At 46.0% G+C, this 14,992-nt stretch overlaps 7 protein-coding genes across 7 annotated transcripts; 4 read left to right on the forward strand and 3 right to left on the reverse strand.

Moving 5' to 3' along the window:
* Positions 1–2,072: 2,072 nt before the first annotated feature.
* AGABI2DRAFT_188448 (hypothetical protein) lies at positions 2,073–3,429 on the forward strand (the record flags this gene model as incomplete). The annotated part of the gene is made up of 5 exons (XM_006456477.1): positions 2,073–2,345; positions 2,400–2,457; positions 2,509–2,700; positions 2,756–2,811; positions 2,861–3,429. 5 exons carry the CDS (start codon positions 2,073–2,075, stop codon positions 3,404–3,406), a joined length of 1,125 nt encoding a protein of 374 aa, XP_006456540.1. The 3' UTR covers positions 3,407–3,429.
* Positions 3,430–6,284: 2,855 nt separating this feature from the next.
* Positions 6,285–7,058, reverse strand: AGABI2DRAFT_122436 (hypothetical protein; the record flags this gene model as incomplete). The annotated part of the gene is made up of 3 exons (XM_006456478.1): positions 6,285–6,603; positions 6,712–6,877; positions 6,929–7,058. The coding sequence occupies 3 exons, from the start codon at positions 7,056–7,058 to the stop codon at positions 6,285–6,287; spliced, it is 615 nt and encodes a 204-aa protein (XP_006456541.1).
* A 610-nt stretch (positions 7,059–7,668) lies between these two features.
* AGABI2DRAFT_181132 (hypothetical protein) lies at positions 7,669–8,424 on the forward strand (the record flags this gene model as incomplete). The annotated part of the gene is made up of 4 exons (XM_006456479.1): positions 7,669–7,896; positions 7,951–7,983; positions 8,038–8,163; positions 8,228–8,424. 4 exons carry the CDS (start codon positions 7,669–7,671, stop codon positions 8,303–8,305), a joined length of 465 nt encoding a protein of 154 aa, XP_006456542.1. The 3' UTR covers positions 8,306–8,424.
* Positions 8,425–9,594: 1,170 nt separating this feature from the next.
* AGABI2DRAFT_195623 (hypothetical protein) lies at positions 9,595–10,200 on the forward strand. Its single transcript, XM_006456480.1, has 3 exons — positions 9,595–9,614; positions 9,668–10,006; positions 10,068–10,200. Exons 2-3 carry the CDS (start codon positions 9,694–9,696, stop codon positions 10,109–10,111), a joined length of 357 nt encoding a protein of 118 aa, XP_006456543.1. The 5' UTR covers positions 9,595–9,614; positions 9,668–9,693; the 3' UTR covers positions 10,112–10,200.
* A 17-nt stretch (positions 10,201–10,217) lies between these two features.
* AGABI2DRAFT_188450 (hypothetical protein) lies at positions 10,218–10,592 on the reverse strand. The gene is made up of 3 exons (XM_006456481.1): positions 10,456–10,592; positions 10,341–10,403; positions 10,218–10,287 (listed from the first exon to the last, which is right to left on the reverse strand). The coding sequence occupies exons 1-3, from the start codon at positions 10,532–10,534 to the stop codon at positions 10,247–10,249; spliced, it is 183 nt and encodes a 60-aa protein (XP_006456544.1). The 5' UTR covers positions 10,535–10,592; the 3' UTR covers positions 10,218–10,246.
* A 188-nt stretch (positions 10,593–10,780) lies between these two features.
* AGABI2DRAFT_181134 (hypothetical protein) lies at positions 10,781–11,346 on the forward strand. The gene is made up of 2 exons (XM_006456482.1): positions 10,781–11,109; positions 11,161–11,346. Exons 1-2 carry the CDS (start codon positions 10,797–10,799, stop codon positions 11,202–11,204), a joined length of 357 nt encoding a protein of 118 aa, XP_006456545.1. The 5' UTR covers positions 10,781–10,796; the 3' UTR covers positions 11,205–11,346.
* A 422-nt stretch (positions 11,347–11,768) lies between these two features.
* Positions 11,769–14,630, reverse strand: AGABI2DRAFT_211572 (hypothetical protein; the record flags this gene model as incomplete). The annotated part of the gene is made up of 12 exons (XM_006456483.1): positions 11,769–11,913; positions 11,970–12,112; positions 12,176–12,345; positions 12,409–12,537; positions 12,604–12,687; positions 12,743–12,940; positions 12,998–13,213; positions 13,275–13,722; positions 13,779–14,156; positions 14,252–14,368; positions 14,434–14,489; positions 14,554–14,630. Coding segments are annotated over 12 exons (2,160 nt in total), but the record flags the coding sequence as incomplete, so codon positions are not given.
* Between the last annotated feature and the right edge of the window lie 362 nt (positions 14,631–14,992).

The following is a 14,992-nucleotide window of genomic DNA, read 5'->3' on the forward strand; positions in this document are numbered from 1 at the left end:
TTGATCAGTATCAGTGCTGGTCTTGCCTCACACGACCAAGATTGATTACCAGCTTCACCGGACGCAAACAATTTATACCCATATTAATGTAATCCTATTCTAAATAAAGAAACGACTTTTCATTCTCGTAATCTCCTCTTAAAACACTTCTCACATAGCAGGCAACTTGGCACTAAATTTCATGGCCAGGTTTCAACACACCTAGTGATATTCATCCTATTCACGGAACGCTGTCGCTTCGGGTAATCGTCGGCTGTGCATTTGCTGTGTCTCTCTTTGTCGCGATGTTTGAGTGACCGGGTGACCGGTTTCAGACCATGACTCAATGACCTAAAACTCCGAAATAAATTTCGCTCCGTCGCAGCGCAGGTGTCGGATGACTCCCAATGATATGTGGACAGGATTCTGGACTGAAATGATTCTTGATAGCCGCCGGACGCTTTTCGGGAGTTATGGCATGTGCCGAGAACACCGCGGAAGGGATCTTTAGTTATGTTCAATATCGGTTTACATTCCCGCTCAGCCCGCTGACGACATGGGCGCCCTTCATCGTAATGAAACGCTTTTCACCACAGCTTCAACATCGCTCCCCTGGGCGATTTTTGAGGGCTGAACTCATGTTCTGTGCATTTTATTTGCAAATGACTGGGCATAGATGCTCTAGCTAGGGCCCAGGAAACGTAGGGCTTCGACGACATGCTCTCAGTCCTCTTGGACGTCCGGTAACTCGTCGGATTCTAACATGAGCGATAAACCTTTGGAAGACATGAGAAAGATGGTAGACGATGTTACAATATTAATGGACGTTCACATGTGATTCATTACACTACATAGAACTGGGTGTCCAATATGTTCAGTGCTAGAAGATACCCCGTACACAGAGCGCTGGGACATCCCCAGGTGAGACGAGAGTATGCGATGAAGGCGTAAATCATAGTCGAACTTTTAGTTGTGTGTGGTATGATTACACAACGTACTAGAATACATCATCTTAGTCCAATCAACTTATTGAACCAACTTAGCGTATGCGCTTCTAGCCGAATCGGCAGGTAGCAAATCGTAAACCACGCGTAAATCACAGACCACAGCGTCTCTTGTGGATTTACCAGAGGAGATCTTGAAGTTCTTGTGGCCTACGACATCTTTCGCGTGTTTGCTGCTGCACTGAATTACGATGGATTTTTGGCCAAGGATGTAAACAGGCACATATGATCGGAAGTCATCGTCAGCGCTGGAAGGCGCTGGAGCGTGCACATTGTGTATGATCCATATCAAGTGGCTATGTACTGTGGCGGCATCATGACTATGATCGATCGATTGATCGATATCAACGTACAGTATCAACATATGTAGTAAGAGGTAGTAAGGCTCGCGAACTCACACAACCAAATTTAGCTCTAACTTCCCCACAATGGGTGGCGGCCTTCATGCCCATGTCAATGGCAATATGTTTAGATAACACCTGTTCTCAGAAACGAAACATTCGTTTCCGTGATCTCCCCTCAAAATATTTATCACTTGAAGGCAGAACGCCCTGAATTCATTGACCAAGTTTCAGCACACCTAGTGGTATTCATCCTGATTCACGGAATGCCGAACTCGAGTGAGCGGGTGACTGGTTCTAGATCCTGTTATCATGTAATGTGCTCTCGAACAACTCTAGAAGGTAGATTTGGTTCCGCTACGGCGCAGTAAGCAGTGCCCGAATAACTCCCAAAGATGCACTATTCCGGATGGAACAGTTCTTGCTAGTCACGGGGGCTTTTCAAGAGTTACGGCATGCTTTGCGGCCGAGAACATCGCGACTGAAAGATTTCCATTACTTGTTCATTTACATGTTTGACCCCAGGGATGACTTGGGCGCCTGCTATCGTGTTTCATCCCAATGAAACGCTTTTCTTTTCGACAGCTGCTCATTATTGTTCCCTGAGCACTTTCTGAGGGCCGAACTCGTGTGCTGTGCAATCCGTACAATGTGGCAGATATTCTCGTGAAGACGCAACGGAACTAAAAAAACTATAAAGGCACGTCTGGCAAGTCGTAAAAGTCCAACATTCTTCGCCTCTTCAGCCATGTTCAGTCTTGTATACTTCACCACTCTTGTCCTGGGTTTTGCTGCTCCCGCTATCGCCTTTCCGGCACATGGATCTTTGGCTGGATTGTCAAGAGAAGAGATGGACAAAGCATTGGCCACGCTCAAATTTACCCCTCCGCCACCTCCTCCCGGTCCGCTGGATTTCAGTGGCACCAAGCTTGTCAATGACGCCAAACATCCTTTCATGGATGCGAGACCAGGCGACATTCGTGGACCATGCCCAGGCTTGAATACACTCGCTTCCCATGGGGTTCGTATTGTTTTTCAAGTTTGCTTCGGGCTGCAATCTGACCGCTTTCTATAGTATATAAGTCGCACTGGAATTACCAGCTGTTCAGAGATCATCACTGCAGTGATGGAAGGTGTGTAAATTCTTCATGTTTAAATCGAACTTGGTCATTGAATGTCGGTAGGGTTTAACATGGAAAACAACTTGGCGATATTTACCTGCTATTCCGCCTTCCTCGTAAATGGCAACCTTGTCACCGATAAGCTCAGTATTGGCCAGAAGACTGCTAAGACTGGTCCAGACCCACCTAAACCTGCTACTGTGGCTGGCTTGAATACGCATAATGTGTTTGAGGGAGATACTAGCATGACTCGAGGTTAGTTTATAAAATAGAGCACTCGTATCAAGTAACTGACTCGTTTTGTCTCCAGCGGATGCCTACTTCGGTGGTGACAACCATAGCTTTAACGAGACTCTGTTCCAAGGGGTATGTTGTCTCCTATAAGTTTGACAGTTCAACTGCTAATGACTCTAAGTTTGTTGACTTTAGTAAAAGATACGGTGGTGGAAAGTACAACCTCACGGTTGCTGGCGAGTACCGATACAAGCGTATCCAAGATTCCATCGCCACAAATCCCACGTTCAACTTCATAGCTCCCAGAATCTTCTCCGCTTACTCAGAATCCGTCAACCCCATCAATTTGTGGGTAGATGGACGACAAGACGATGGTCAACTCGACACCGAGGTTGCTCGTAGCTTTTTCCAGAAGATGCGTTTCCCCGACGACTTTCACAGGGCTGCACGTCCTATGAACGGCGAAAATGAATTGGATGTGCTTGCTGCTCACCCAATTGAACCAGGAACCAACGTCAACGGAGTCAATACCTATACTCCCGATCCTACTTCAGGAACGTTGCCCGATAAATGTACGTTGTACGAGAACCACGTGAACCGTACCGTGCGCAGTCTATACCCGAACCCGACTGGCAATTTGTTGGTTGCGCTAAAGGCCAACATGCACTACTTTTACACCTCTGTGCAACCTAAAGGATGTAAAGAGATTTTCCCTTATGGACGATGAAACTGAGCGACTGTAGATCAAGGACTTTACATGGACACTGATGACTGAATGGACAAGACATTGTTTTTTAGAGTTGTAGGTATATGTATATAATCATGTCGACTTACTTCGGCTTAATGTACGTAACATGGACAACTGATTGACGATCATTACGATTCATAATAGTTTCTAATGATACATGATGAATTCAATGCTTCTCGTTGGTAGAATGTTACCTACTCAGCGTGCAGACCAGTTGGATGAAGTACTACTTGACAGCACTGACGTGGTGTTGAAATTGCCTTGAGATGATTGAAGAAGATATCTCGATTATCAGGAGTCATGTTGTGCAGTCGATTGCGCAGTCAATTTCACCTAAGGAACGACATAGTCTCTCAGAATGCGCCATTCGGGCCGAAGACAAACAAAACAAAATCAAAACCTACAGAACTTGTCCCTAGCATATCCAAACTCGTACAGAACGAGGAAGAGAGCGGGGACTGGGAAAAGGTGTTCGTTGGTTCAACTCCGTTTCTCCTGCCTTTGATACTGATGCTGGTTCGTGATAGGTTTATAAAAATATCTTTTTTTTGAGTTTTCTTAGTTGTGGAACAACGCTTTAAATATTAGCAAAACTAAATTTAAAACAGTATAGGAAAAAAAGATTGTGAACTCTACGTCTATCTCGAAACCATATTCCTGAGGATGAGAGAGGGAACGTCTGAGCGTGGAAGGTCTTCTTGCTAAGGCTCGGAAAACGAATCGGGGCTCCATTGACACTGGCCATGGGAGACAAATTTGTTGGTCAAGAACTGGTTACGGTGTATACGATGTTTTTGGCGGATAGCACGTTGACCGGGGTGACGAAGCCATGAATGTGTCTAGTCGATAGGGGACGTGTAGGTCATTGAGTAGCGAGGGGTAAAATCGTGATACCCTTGTAACGAGACCGTAACTAGACCGGGGATTGAGTGAATTGTTTCATTCAGAGTAAATGCACTCACGCGATGGTAGTAAGGCGTAGATCTTTGACTAAAATGCTCCCAGTGCTCGCAGGCGTCCGGCGGCTCGTCAGATTCTGGCACACGTGGTTGACAGTTGGTAGACATGAGACAGACCGATGGTGTCAGTCAGGGGACCTTCAGATATGGGAGCCTTCAGTACACTGCATAGTACTGGTGCAGAACGGGTGTTCTTTGCCTGAAGGTACCCCGTGCACAGTGTGCTGAGATATTCCAGGTGCGACGAGAGCATGCGATGAGGCGTAAGGCATAGTGTATGGTACTGGACAGCAGAAGAAACTTACAGAAAAAAGCTCCATTAGCTCGAGAACACAGGCAGGTTTATCAGCGTCCAGACATGGATTTCAAGCGAACAACCATGGCAAGGCGTAAAAAGCAAAAGAAATCAGAATCAAACTCAGGAGCACGGCATGATCACGGCCGTATGATTATGAATCCGCACCTTCGCTCATACCACCCCATTCCATCCTTGCTCTGCGAAGCGCACGGACCCGTTTTGAAAGTCAAATGTGTAATCATTTCCATCGTCGTTCCCACCATGGCGTCCCCAATGATGAGCAAAACTTGTTTCGGAAATTCACGCGCCAACGACCGGGGTACGACCAGCTTCGGGTGCATATAAACCAAGAGAATACAGCTGAAACTGAGAGGGCGCGCCACTCTATCAGATGCTAGTGCGTAGCTCCGCCTCCTCATCAGTTAGAAGGTGTTTCCTCACATTCTCACCTCCTTAGGACTCGTTTCTCCAGTTCATGCACCAGTCAAGTGTGGTCTTACCATGTTTGATGCATACCTCCCGCATATATTCCAAAATTTGAGCAACCAAGAGCTTGCTGACGGACTGAAGCCCCTGTGTTGCGCTGATGGAGGCTGGTGCACGAATCGCTCTCAGTCGACTCTATCTCTCTCATTGACCAGAAGGTGTCTGATGAGCTTCAGGCGACATTGAAGAATCTGTCTCCTGCTGTCCCCTGCTGTCCTGGATGTTGTTCCTGTCTTCAAAGTCGACGCCCTCTCGAGCCAGTCTCGCTCTTCAATGTATTGTCTCTCTTTGTATGAGCTATTACATACCCGCCCGTCGTATTTGCGCAAGCTGCAAACGGACCTGCCCAGCAGCATCAAAGCCTCGGCCTTTGACGCTGGGCAGCGGTTTCAACATTCCGTCTCGCCATCGCCAATACCTCATTCCTGAACGCATACTTCCTAGCGCAGTTCGCCCTCGAATCTCGTCAGGTTTTGAGATGGTCTTCTGGCTTCGCGGGGAGACAACGCTTCCGTTGGCTTTCTCCGGGTCGTTCCATCAGGGCTGTGATCCGAACGGAATTGCGTCTTGAACTTTATCGGCGTAAACACACAAAGCAGCTGAGAGTATTATGTTCTTGGGATACCATCTTGAAGCACCAGTCATCGTCGATCGAGGTAAGATCGTTTATCAAGGATCTTGTGTCTTTGGAGTGGCTAATTCTTCGAAAGCTTGACATATAAAAGTAAACCGCGGGATTGGCATAACGAAACCATACCAAGTTCATCATCCTAAAGCGCTTCAATCAGCAGACTTTGTTCATGATGGTGGTTTGGACGTTGTTCTGTTGACCGGACTCAGATCAACCGGACTCTTTATTCAGTTATGGCGGTTCAGCGCTTGTCGCAGTCACAAGACATCGTTGTTGCGAAAATAGTATTCTGACAACAGTGAACGAAAAGCGTGTGTATCGGATAACGAAGCTACGACAGGCGTGTGATAACGTAGAAGAGCGTTTTCCAAGTGCGACTCGAGCTCGACTGCAATGTTCGGCCATATGCCTAGCCTCCCCAGGTCTATATGCGCATTTATGATTTCTTCGGCTTGAGAAGTTTTCGACCAAAAAGGGAGGCGCCTAGGGAGACCAGGGCAAGTTGTAAATTCCGATGTAAGGGAACATGGCCTGCATCAAAGAACAGAATTTTCTTTGTTGAGTTGAGTCATCGGGATTGATTGGCGGGACATTGTGCGGGACAGCGCCACAAGAAACATTCGGCGCGTCGTAGAGAGGGACGATCTTCTCCATGGCGGCCACGATACGGAGAAGGGGGAGAGGAATGTCGGAAAGGTGGATTTCTATGTTCTTGCTAGCCAAGCGGGAGACAAATGCTTTGAGTGCTCCTTCTGAGAGAGCCGGGTGGAAGGCAGTTTGGTATCGTCGTGTTCTCGACGAGCTTGCAGGCCCAACTATGAGCAAAAGGTCAAAGGCGATGGCCGGTTGACATACATGACAAGGATAAGTTGAGAAGCTCACTGGAGTTCTCGTCGTCGCCAGCCCTCACTTCTTTGTGCCGTTCTCAACTCGCGCTAAGAGGGTGCTGGGCGGTGTGGCTTGGAAATCTGGATTCCTATACTCTCGCTGGTTAAGCGGGAGGACAAATACTTTGAGCGCTCCTTCTGGGAGAGCCGGCAGTAAGGTGACTCGGTTATCCTCGTGTTCTCGACGGGCTTGTAGCGAACTGTAAGCAGAGGGTAAAAGGTGCCGGCCAGTTGACATACATGGCAAGAATAAGTTGAGAAGCTCACTGGAGTCCTGGCCGTCGCTGGCGCTCTCCTCGAGTCGCGCTAGGAGGGCGCTGGGCGGTCTGACTTCCTGTCCTATTAGCCTGGCCCTTTCAATGGAAGGCATATCGCCAACATGAAAATGCTCTCTGGGGACCTTGCTTTCTACCGTTTACGAAACTTCTTGTTCTGGACGCGTGGGGGAAGGTGGTTGTGGCAATATTGATAGGTGGCAGATGTGTGAACGCTCTGGTGCGCCAAGAATAGACCGCAAATCTCGGTGCCAGGCGACTATTCTTCTCGATGATATCAAGTATCAATAGCAAAGGTTTCTCCCCTCTTTTCTGTCCAACCGACAAAGGTCTTTTCTACGGTCGACTTTCTCTTTTTCATTCCTGAATTTGTCCAGTATGTTCCTGCACCCAGAAACGTCTCAGGAAATCATTGCTGTATCCAACTCCACTGCGACTTTTCTTTCTCTTCCCAAGATGCGACTTCTGGGTTATTGTATTCGGTGAAATGGACCGGACAATTCTGTGGTGCAGTTTCGTTAATGTGCGTGACCGGTGCGGGCAGTGTTTTGTCTTGATTTGCCATTTCAAAACAGGATAAGAACCCGGCCTCAGATGCATCTGCGTCTGACTGTTTACGGTGGAACCTTTCCTCCCGTTCTTACCCACTCTCACTAACCTTCCTTCCTTGTAATCACTCCTCCCTCCTTGCTCCAACTCTTCGCAATGTCGGACATCTTCAATCAAGACTTCGAAAGACACTATCGTATCCCGGGGGTTGAACCACCCCAAACTTTCACCGTGACCTTTTCGGACCAGCGATGGGATCCTCTTCGCCGTCCTCTAGCACGGCGCGCTGATGATGAAGCAATTCCTGATGTGCTGGAGATGGCCTTGACCGAGATGCCTCTCGTGCCCGCATTTTCCCTCGCCTTTCCGCTGCCTCGTGCTGTCGTAAGTCTTTTTTTGTTCTATCTATCTGCTCCGCTAAGCTCTGTGGTGTCATAGTTTTCAGAATGTTGCGCGAGATGGGCTCAGAAGGTACGCATTGCCGGCATTCCGAATTTGTGGCACTTTCAACTGGCTTTCATTCAGCTTCGCGGCACCTACGAAAAACTGGAAAATTGGGCTCGCGCCGTCAAGCGCAGGGTTACGGCGTGCCTAATAGCCTCGAAGACCTCCTTGTGCAATGCTGTTCAAGGTGCTTGTGATGCAACTATGGTATGTTAGATCCGCCCTTTTTTCTTCATCCTCAGTTGTACCGCCAGAACTGAAATAACTACAGCGCGTCATTGGGCGACTTTTAGGGGCTGCCGGGGAAATAGACTTCAGAAGGGCATTCCTCTGTGTCGCTCTTGACTAATTCTCAATGCCACACGCCTGCCAGTGGATGAACAACTACACTCGCGCGTATTAATTGCTTGGCGTTAGACCTGTACTAATCGGATTTGTCGTATATAGTATATAAACATTTTGGTTCGCTATTTCACTCCTTTCCGCTTGAAGTAAGCTGCAGGGAGGCTGCAAAGATTTTTACAGAGATGCTGTTTATGCGCATTGCCTGTATGCGCATTGCGGCATTTGTTTTTCCCAAATTAGAAACTTCTATAAGCGCATTATATCATACCCGAGCTGTCTTCATGTACAAAACAATTGAAGTCAAGTCCCGTTTTTTGATGGTTGAACAGCTTTGCTTCTCATCGGTAACATTTATTTATGATAGAAGAACTTCTCTGATCGACCCACTATCAAGGCTTAATAGCAGTGGTCCCTCAATTGTTATGGGGTTCCCAATCACAGCTCTATTTTATCTTCCCCAAAATTTTTCATCTTCCCCAACGGTGATGAAAGGCGAAATAAATGGAAGCGGGTACCATGATATTAGACTGGCTCTAAAATGAGGTCAATGCGTAGCCGCGGTGAACAGCTGCGATTGTCTATTATGATATATGAAACCCGAGAAGTCCTGCCTTGAATCATGCAGCAATTCCTTTTTTTTAATCGGTTCTTTTTTCCTCGCCCGCTAGTCCAAGAAAGCCAATTGTTGTTATATTCCAGCCGAAGTTATTATTGGAAATGATGGCACTAGACGATGTTCTTTTTTTTTTGGTGGAGTTATTCGGCTAGTTGATGTTCGTAACATAACTCCATGAACAGTTAGTTGCAGATAAAATGTAGATTGTGCTCTATAATGAAAATCTTCTATCAACTGTTCACGATCTTGTTATCTTTGAATTTCAAAAGGCTGGACGCGATGAAAAATGTTAGGTTTATCAATAAGTGCCGTTACTTTCCGACGCTTTGATGAGAAGAAAAAAGAAAGAACGGTTCGTTATATCAAATGTTTCTAATCTTGAATTTGACGGGAAGTCGATAGTAACGAAGCAACGCACCAGAAGAAGCTCCTGTTTCTCTTTTTAGAAAACTTCGACTTGCGTACACCCTCTGTTGGGCTATAGTCCCTCTAGGTGTAATCTTGGCCGGGATACAGAGGGACAATCAACGCCTGCGGATGATGCGTCGAATATTGATTGATGGGATATACACGTAAAGGTCGTGAGCTCTGCCGCTCGCCGACCCTAGGTTCGGCGGGATGTCAGTCATGCGGTACCACGTGGTGTCACTCACATCTGTACTGACTTTGCTTTCAATGAACATTCAAACATCATTCCGTAAGTTTTTCTCCATTTTCGAACCGTATATTTATGCTCACCAATTTTTACAGTTGTCACATTTCAACATCACTAAGTAATGGCCAGCAGTACCAAGCATTTTCGATGGGGAGGTTATGTTATCAGCCTAGAGGCCGCCGCTGACTGGGCATCTCGTATCAGTGGCATAACGTTCCGTCCTCGTCAATATCTCGTCATTCAAAGAACAATTCAAACTGAGGTCCACCCTTGCAAAGCTGGGTTCAAACTGATTGGAGAGACCTGGGAGGAACTGGCGTTCATGGTTATTATGCGATCTGAGAGGCTCCCGAACTACAGGAAGAACAACCCGTTGCCGCAGTTCGAAGAAGGAGAGAGGGAGGCTCTGGCTAAACTATTGTTAGAGCGCGCAGGTCAGTCATTGTCGGTGATATTGACTGAATTGCTTAGTACTTACCTGACTTCTGATCGCAGGAGTGACCGATTATGTATTCAGAACGGTACATATGGGAATCTAGAGGAGGTCACCAGCCTGGCGCAAGAGATGCTACATTTCTCGACCGCTCCTATCATCAACTGCGTACTGGCAGGACTGTACTAGTGGTTCATAATTTCGACGTTTGGCCGCTGCGTACCTTGCATGTTTTGATACCTCATGTCGCTGACCATGGACTCCTACCGATAGGTAAATGACCTTCAAAAGCTTGTTAATACCGAGTGAAATCAGTGCGGAAAGCCGAGCCAAACGGAAGTGTTGCATCGGTGATTGCCATTTGACGCGGATGAGCTGCTCGTTAGAGTTTACATAAACTTTCAACTTTAATTATGTTTTGCTTGCGGGAGAGTGGATGGGGAATCTAACCGCAATAAAGAACCGGAGGCTGAGGCTGCGCCAACAGAAATTTTAGGTTTGGGGAGGCATGATCGTTCTGCTGCGTCATCTCACGAAATTGAGAACGAAAAATGCGATGAGTCTAGCAAGAAATTCGCGAAATAATCATTGAGAGGCGGTCAGGTCGAGACGAGACTCAGACGAAAAGGATAAGTATGAAGATTTCCATCGGAGGAACGTAATCAGGTTGTTTAGATGTGTATGGACATGTTAGGCTTGGGCTGGCGTCTGTTACATTATCTTCTCCTTTGATGTGATTTTTTCGCGTCGTGGATAATCCCTTACCAACTTCAGTGAACGTCCGAGCATCAATGAGAATGGACACTAAGCATTATCGATGGGGAGGTTTCGTTATCAGTTTAGAAACCGCCGCTGACTGGGCGACGCGTATCGCTGGCCAAACAATCGATCATTGTCAAATTCTTGCCATTCAAAGAGCGATTCAAACTAAGGTCCACCCTCTCAAAGCTGGGTTCAGGCTGGTTGGAGAGACCATGGAGGAACTGGCGTTCATGGTTGTTATGCGATCTGAGAGGCTCCCGAACTACAAGAAGAACAACCCGTTGCCGCATTTCGAAGAAGGAGAAAGGGAGGCTATGGCTAGACCATTGCTAGAGCGCGAAGGTCAGTCAATGTCGGTGATAGGGCTGAATTGCTTACCGGTTTTCTGCTCAGGAGTGACCGACTACGTATTCAAGACTGTTCATGTGGGAATCTAAATGAAGTGATCCTACTCTAATATTTTTAGCACGCTTATTGGCAATGGTGGATGACCTGCTACTTTCTGTTTTTAATCGTCCTTAAGTACGCGACGCTCGCACTACGTAGAGTAACTCTCTAATAAATAACCCATAGTTCAAAGAAATATGTGACCGGGCTTCCCGTCGGGAGTTGGAAAGATCCTAAGTGGTGATACTTGCCTTCGTCTTGCTTCTTTCTACGCACGTAGTAACATCTAACATCACTTTTTTTTGGATAAAATGACGCACATGTATACTACCACGTTCATCCCAATGTATGGTTTTACACCCTACTGTTTGCAACTTGCCAGAGGTGAACGGCTTTGAATTCAGAAAATGCTAACCGACTTCATAATTCAACTGTCCATCTACATCTACATACACACACTCATAAAGTAATATACAAATGCCTACTCGTCAATACCGCCTTCGAACCAGGAACAAGTACAATGGTCTGAGTATCATCAATAACTATAGCAGGTCCCTCAATTTCATCTCCAACACTCAATCTATCCAACATAAACACTGGAGTATCTTTGACTCTACCAATGACGTCAAAATATACGCTATGACGAGAATCAGCTTGAGTTGGTGATAGAGCTTTGATTGAATTCGAAGATTGTAAGGAGGCGACTTCGGTATAGACGGAATCTCCGAGAGAGTCGAATGTTTTGCCTATACCTCGGACCTGTTTTTTTACTGTTACTTAATTTCGAACAGCGGAGTTGGTAGATATATGCGAACCTTGATATCATCGACGATGACACTCTTCGACTCCAACAAGAAACCAAACTCAGCTTTATACGCTCTATTGAACGCGGCTAGGAAATCCTCATTGCCATCACCATCATTTTCATTCGGAAGCACCATTAGCGCTGTATCGGTACCTTCCAAAGAATTGAATATCAACACTCTGGAAAAAAGACAATAGAAAAAAAAAGAAATCGTACCTTCAAACCTCATATTCAACATCCTCTCCATACTAATTCTCTTGTCTTCAAACCCTTCTTGTTCAAGTTCCGTTCGAACTTGCTTTGTCAACTTATCCAATCTCGATAAAAGACCGGCGCGATTTTGAGGTGTATAGAAGGTCGATGAAGGTTCTTGTATTTCATTTGCACTATGGAGAACACGTCAGTAAATTATCGCATCAAAGAGGAGACATTGGTAAGAGTAGGCGTACCGATCCGCTAAAGCAAGCCCGTAAGCCGATAAGATAGAGCTGTATCGATGAACTAAAATCGTTGTGATTCCTAACAGTTTCGCAATTTCGCAAGCATGTTGACCACCAGCACCGCCGAAAGTTGCCAAGCTAGAATAAGACAATCAAGGCTCCTTGAGATATTCCAAACAAGAGGAAGATACTAAGTTAACCTACACATGTTTACTGGTTGCATGTCCCCTAGCTTCAGTCAAAGCGCGTATAGGTCTAGCCATAGTTTCGTTGGCAACTTTAATAAAGCTATAGGATATTTTTAATTATGGTTGATGGGAACGTAAAAAGTGAGAAAACATACCCGTATACGACATCGTCCAAACTGAATTCACCTTCATGACTCGCGTTGATATCTTTTGCAAGTTGTTCAAACAATACACGAGAAGCGTCGCTATCCAACGGTTCCTTTTCAGATTTGCCAAAAATCTTGGGGAAATAATCCGGAATAAGACGTCCGAGCATCAAATTAGCATCGGTCACGGCTAGAGGACCTCCTTTGCTGTTAAACCGAATAAGATTTTCAACGAAGTCGGTATGAATATGAAGATTAACTCACCGATAACATGCAGGACCGGGTTGAGCTCCCGCACTCTCAGGACCTGCGAGGAATAAGCCATTACGGAAGGTTAGGCAGGATCCTCCACCAGCCGCTACAGTATTGATATCAAGTTGCGGTGATTGAATAGTGACTCCAGCAGTGGTGGTCTCATAAACAACTTCATATCTTCCATCGAATCTGGAGACATCCGTCGATGTTCCACCAACGTCCAATCTGATCCCACAAAACGTCAATCATAGATACCTAGCATACAAGAAGGAAGCATATAACTCACCCAATGATAGGTTTCTTGACTTTAACATCCCAACTCGTCAAAGCATATCCTACAACACCACCGGCCGGTCCGCTCAGGATACTTTTCAATCCCGAAAACCTTTCCAGATCGACTAATCCACCATCCGAACCCATAAATTCGACTCTCGGACTCTTGACTTTTCCATCTCTCAGTTTCTCATCGAAATTATCAAAGAATCCATCCAAATATTCTCTGAGTATAGGCGTGAGATACGCGTCAGCTGTGGAGGAAACACCTCTAGGAACCATTTTGATCATAGGTAGGAGTTGAGCTGATTCAGAGACTTGAGCGAAACCGATGGAACGAGCAAGGGAGCCTATGGCCACTTCGTGATCCGGGAAAGTGTAGGAGTGAACGAGGACGATAGCTATGGAACGATATCCTTCAGAGTAGAGGTCTCGAAGATCTTTTTCTACGGCTTTCATATCTAAGATGACGGACTGGTGAGGGAAATCCTGGGCCGCATATACCGAACATACATACCTGGTTTCTTCATAATTCTAACAGCTTCTCCACTAATCCCTCTAATGATTTCACCAGGACCTTCGGCAAGACCTTCATTGTCCCATCCTTTACCTCTGTATCCTCTAGTTACTTTCCCATCTGCATCAAATTGGACCGCATGTTCTTCAGATTTCGGGTCGGAAGTATAACCTACGAGCGTCACACGTTCATCGACTTCAATGACTTTGGAATACAATGGTGGAGGACGGCGGATATTCAAATCGAAGATCTTTGGACGCGCTTGATTACCGATCAGTAAGAGATCTTTAAAACCTTTGGTTATCAATAAAGCGTGTTTGTGTCCTTTGCGTTCCAGTAAAGCGTTTGTGGCAACTGTCGTTGATAGACGGATGTAATCTGCGAAAACGACAGAAACATTTTCGTAAGACCGAAATACCAAAAGATGATTGACGCCAAAGATCATAGCCGATCTAACGATTGTTTAAACGTACCAATCTTATCAGTGCTCAAAACACTTCCTCTGGGAATACTTTTGCCCGTAACTTGTTCCAAGACTCGTCTAATACCTTCTGTAGGCGCATCTTTATAGTTGGCTGTATCCTGTGACACTGTTAAATGAAGTCATATCTCAGCACGCCGGGCGTGTCGAAGGGACTGAAGGCAGTTCGCGCACAAAGCTTCACCACGAGTTCTTTTTGTTCGCTCGGATTTTCTGGATCAGGGTACGAACTATGATACAAGAAGGAAAATTTTGCGTTCCGGGTTTGTCAAGATTGAACAGAAGTTAACGCACGCATGTATATCACAAAAAGTTCCGCCCCTATCCGCACAGATACGAATAGAGCGATCAGGGATTTCTTTGACAGTCATTCGAAAAACTTAAGGCGGTGGCAAGAAATAATGTTATGAGCAATTGAGGAGCGCTGTGGGTGATGATGATAGTGGCGAAATGCGGAAATGCTATTCAGCACTTGGCAGGGTAAGTGTATTTATCTCATCTGGGGCTTTCGGAAGACGTACGGAACTTCTTGACTGGGTGATTATTCAGCTATATCGATACACAGTTTGCAATAATGGTTGTTCCCTGCTTATCCTCCGGATAATGCGGATATAAAAACAGGAAGCTGTTGCTATTCGATAGCGACAATTGGACGACTTGGAAGACCGGCGGCAAGTCGAAAATCGATTTGAAACCGCACTCCGAGGTTAGGGTTCAGCGGCAAATTCAGCCC

Source organism: Agaricus bisporus (genome assembly GCF_000300575.1).
Source record: "Agaricus bisporus var. bisporus H97 unplaced genomic scaffold AGABI2scaffold_13, whole genome shotgun sequence".
NCBI classification, from domain to species: Eukaryota; Fungi; Basidiomycota; class Agaricomycetes; order Agaricales; family Agaricaceae; genus Agaricus; species Agaricus bisporus.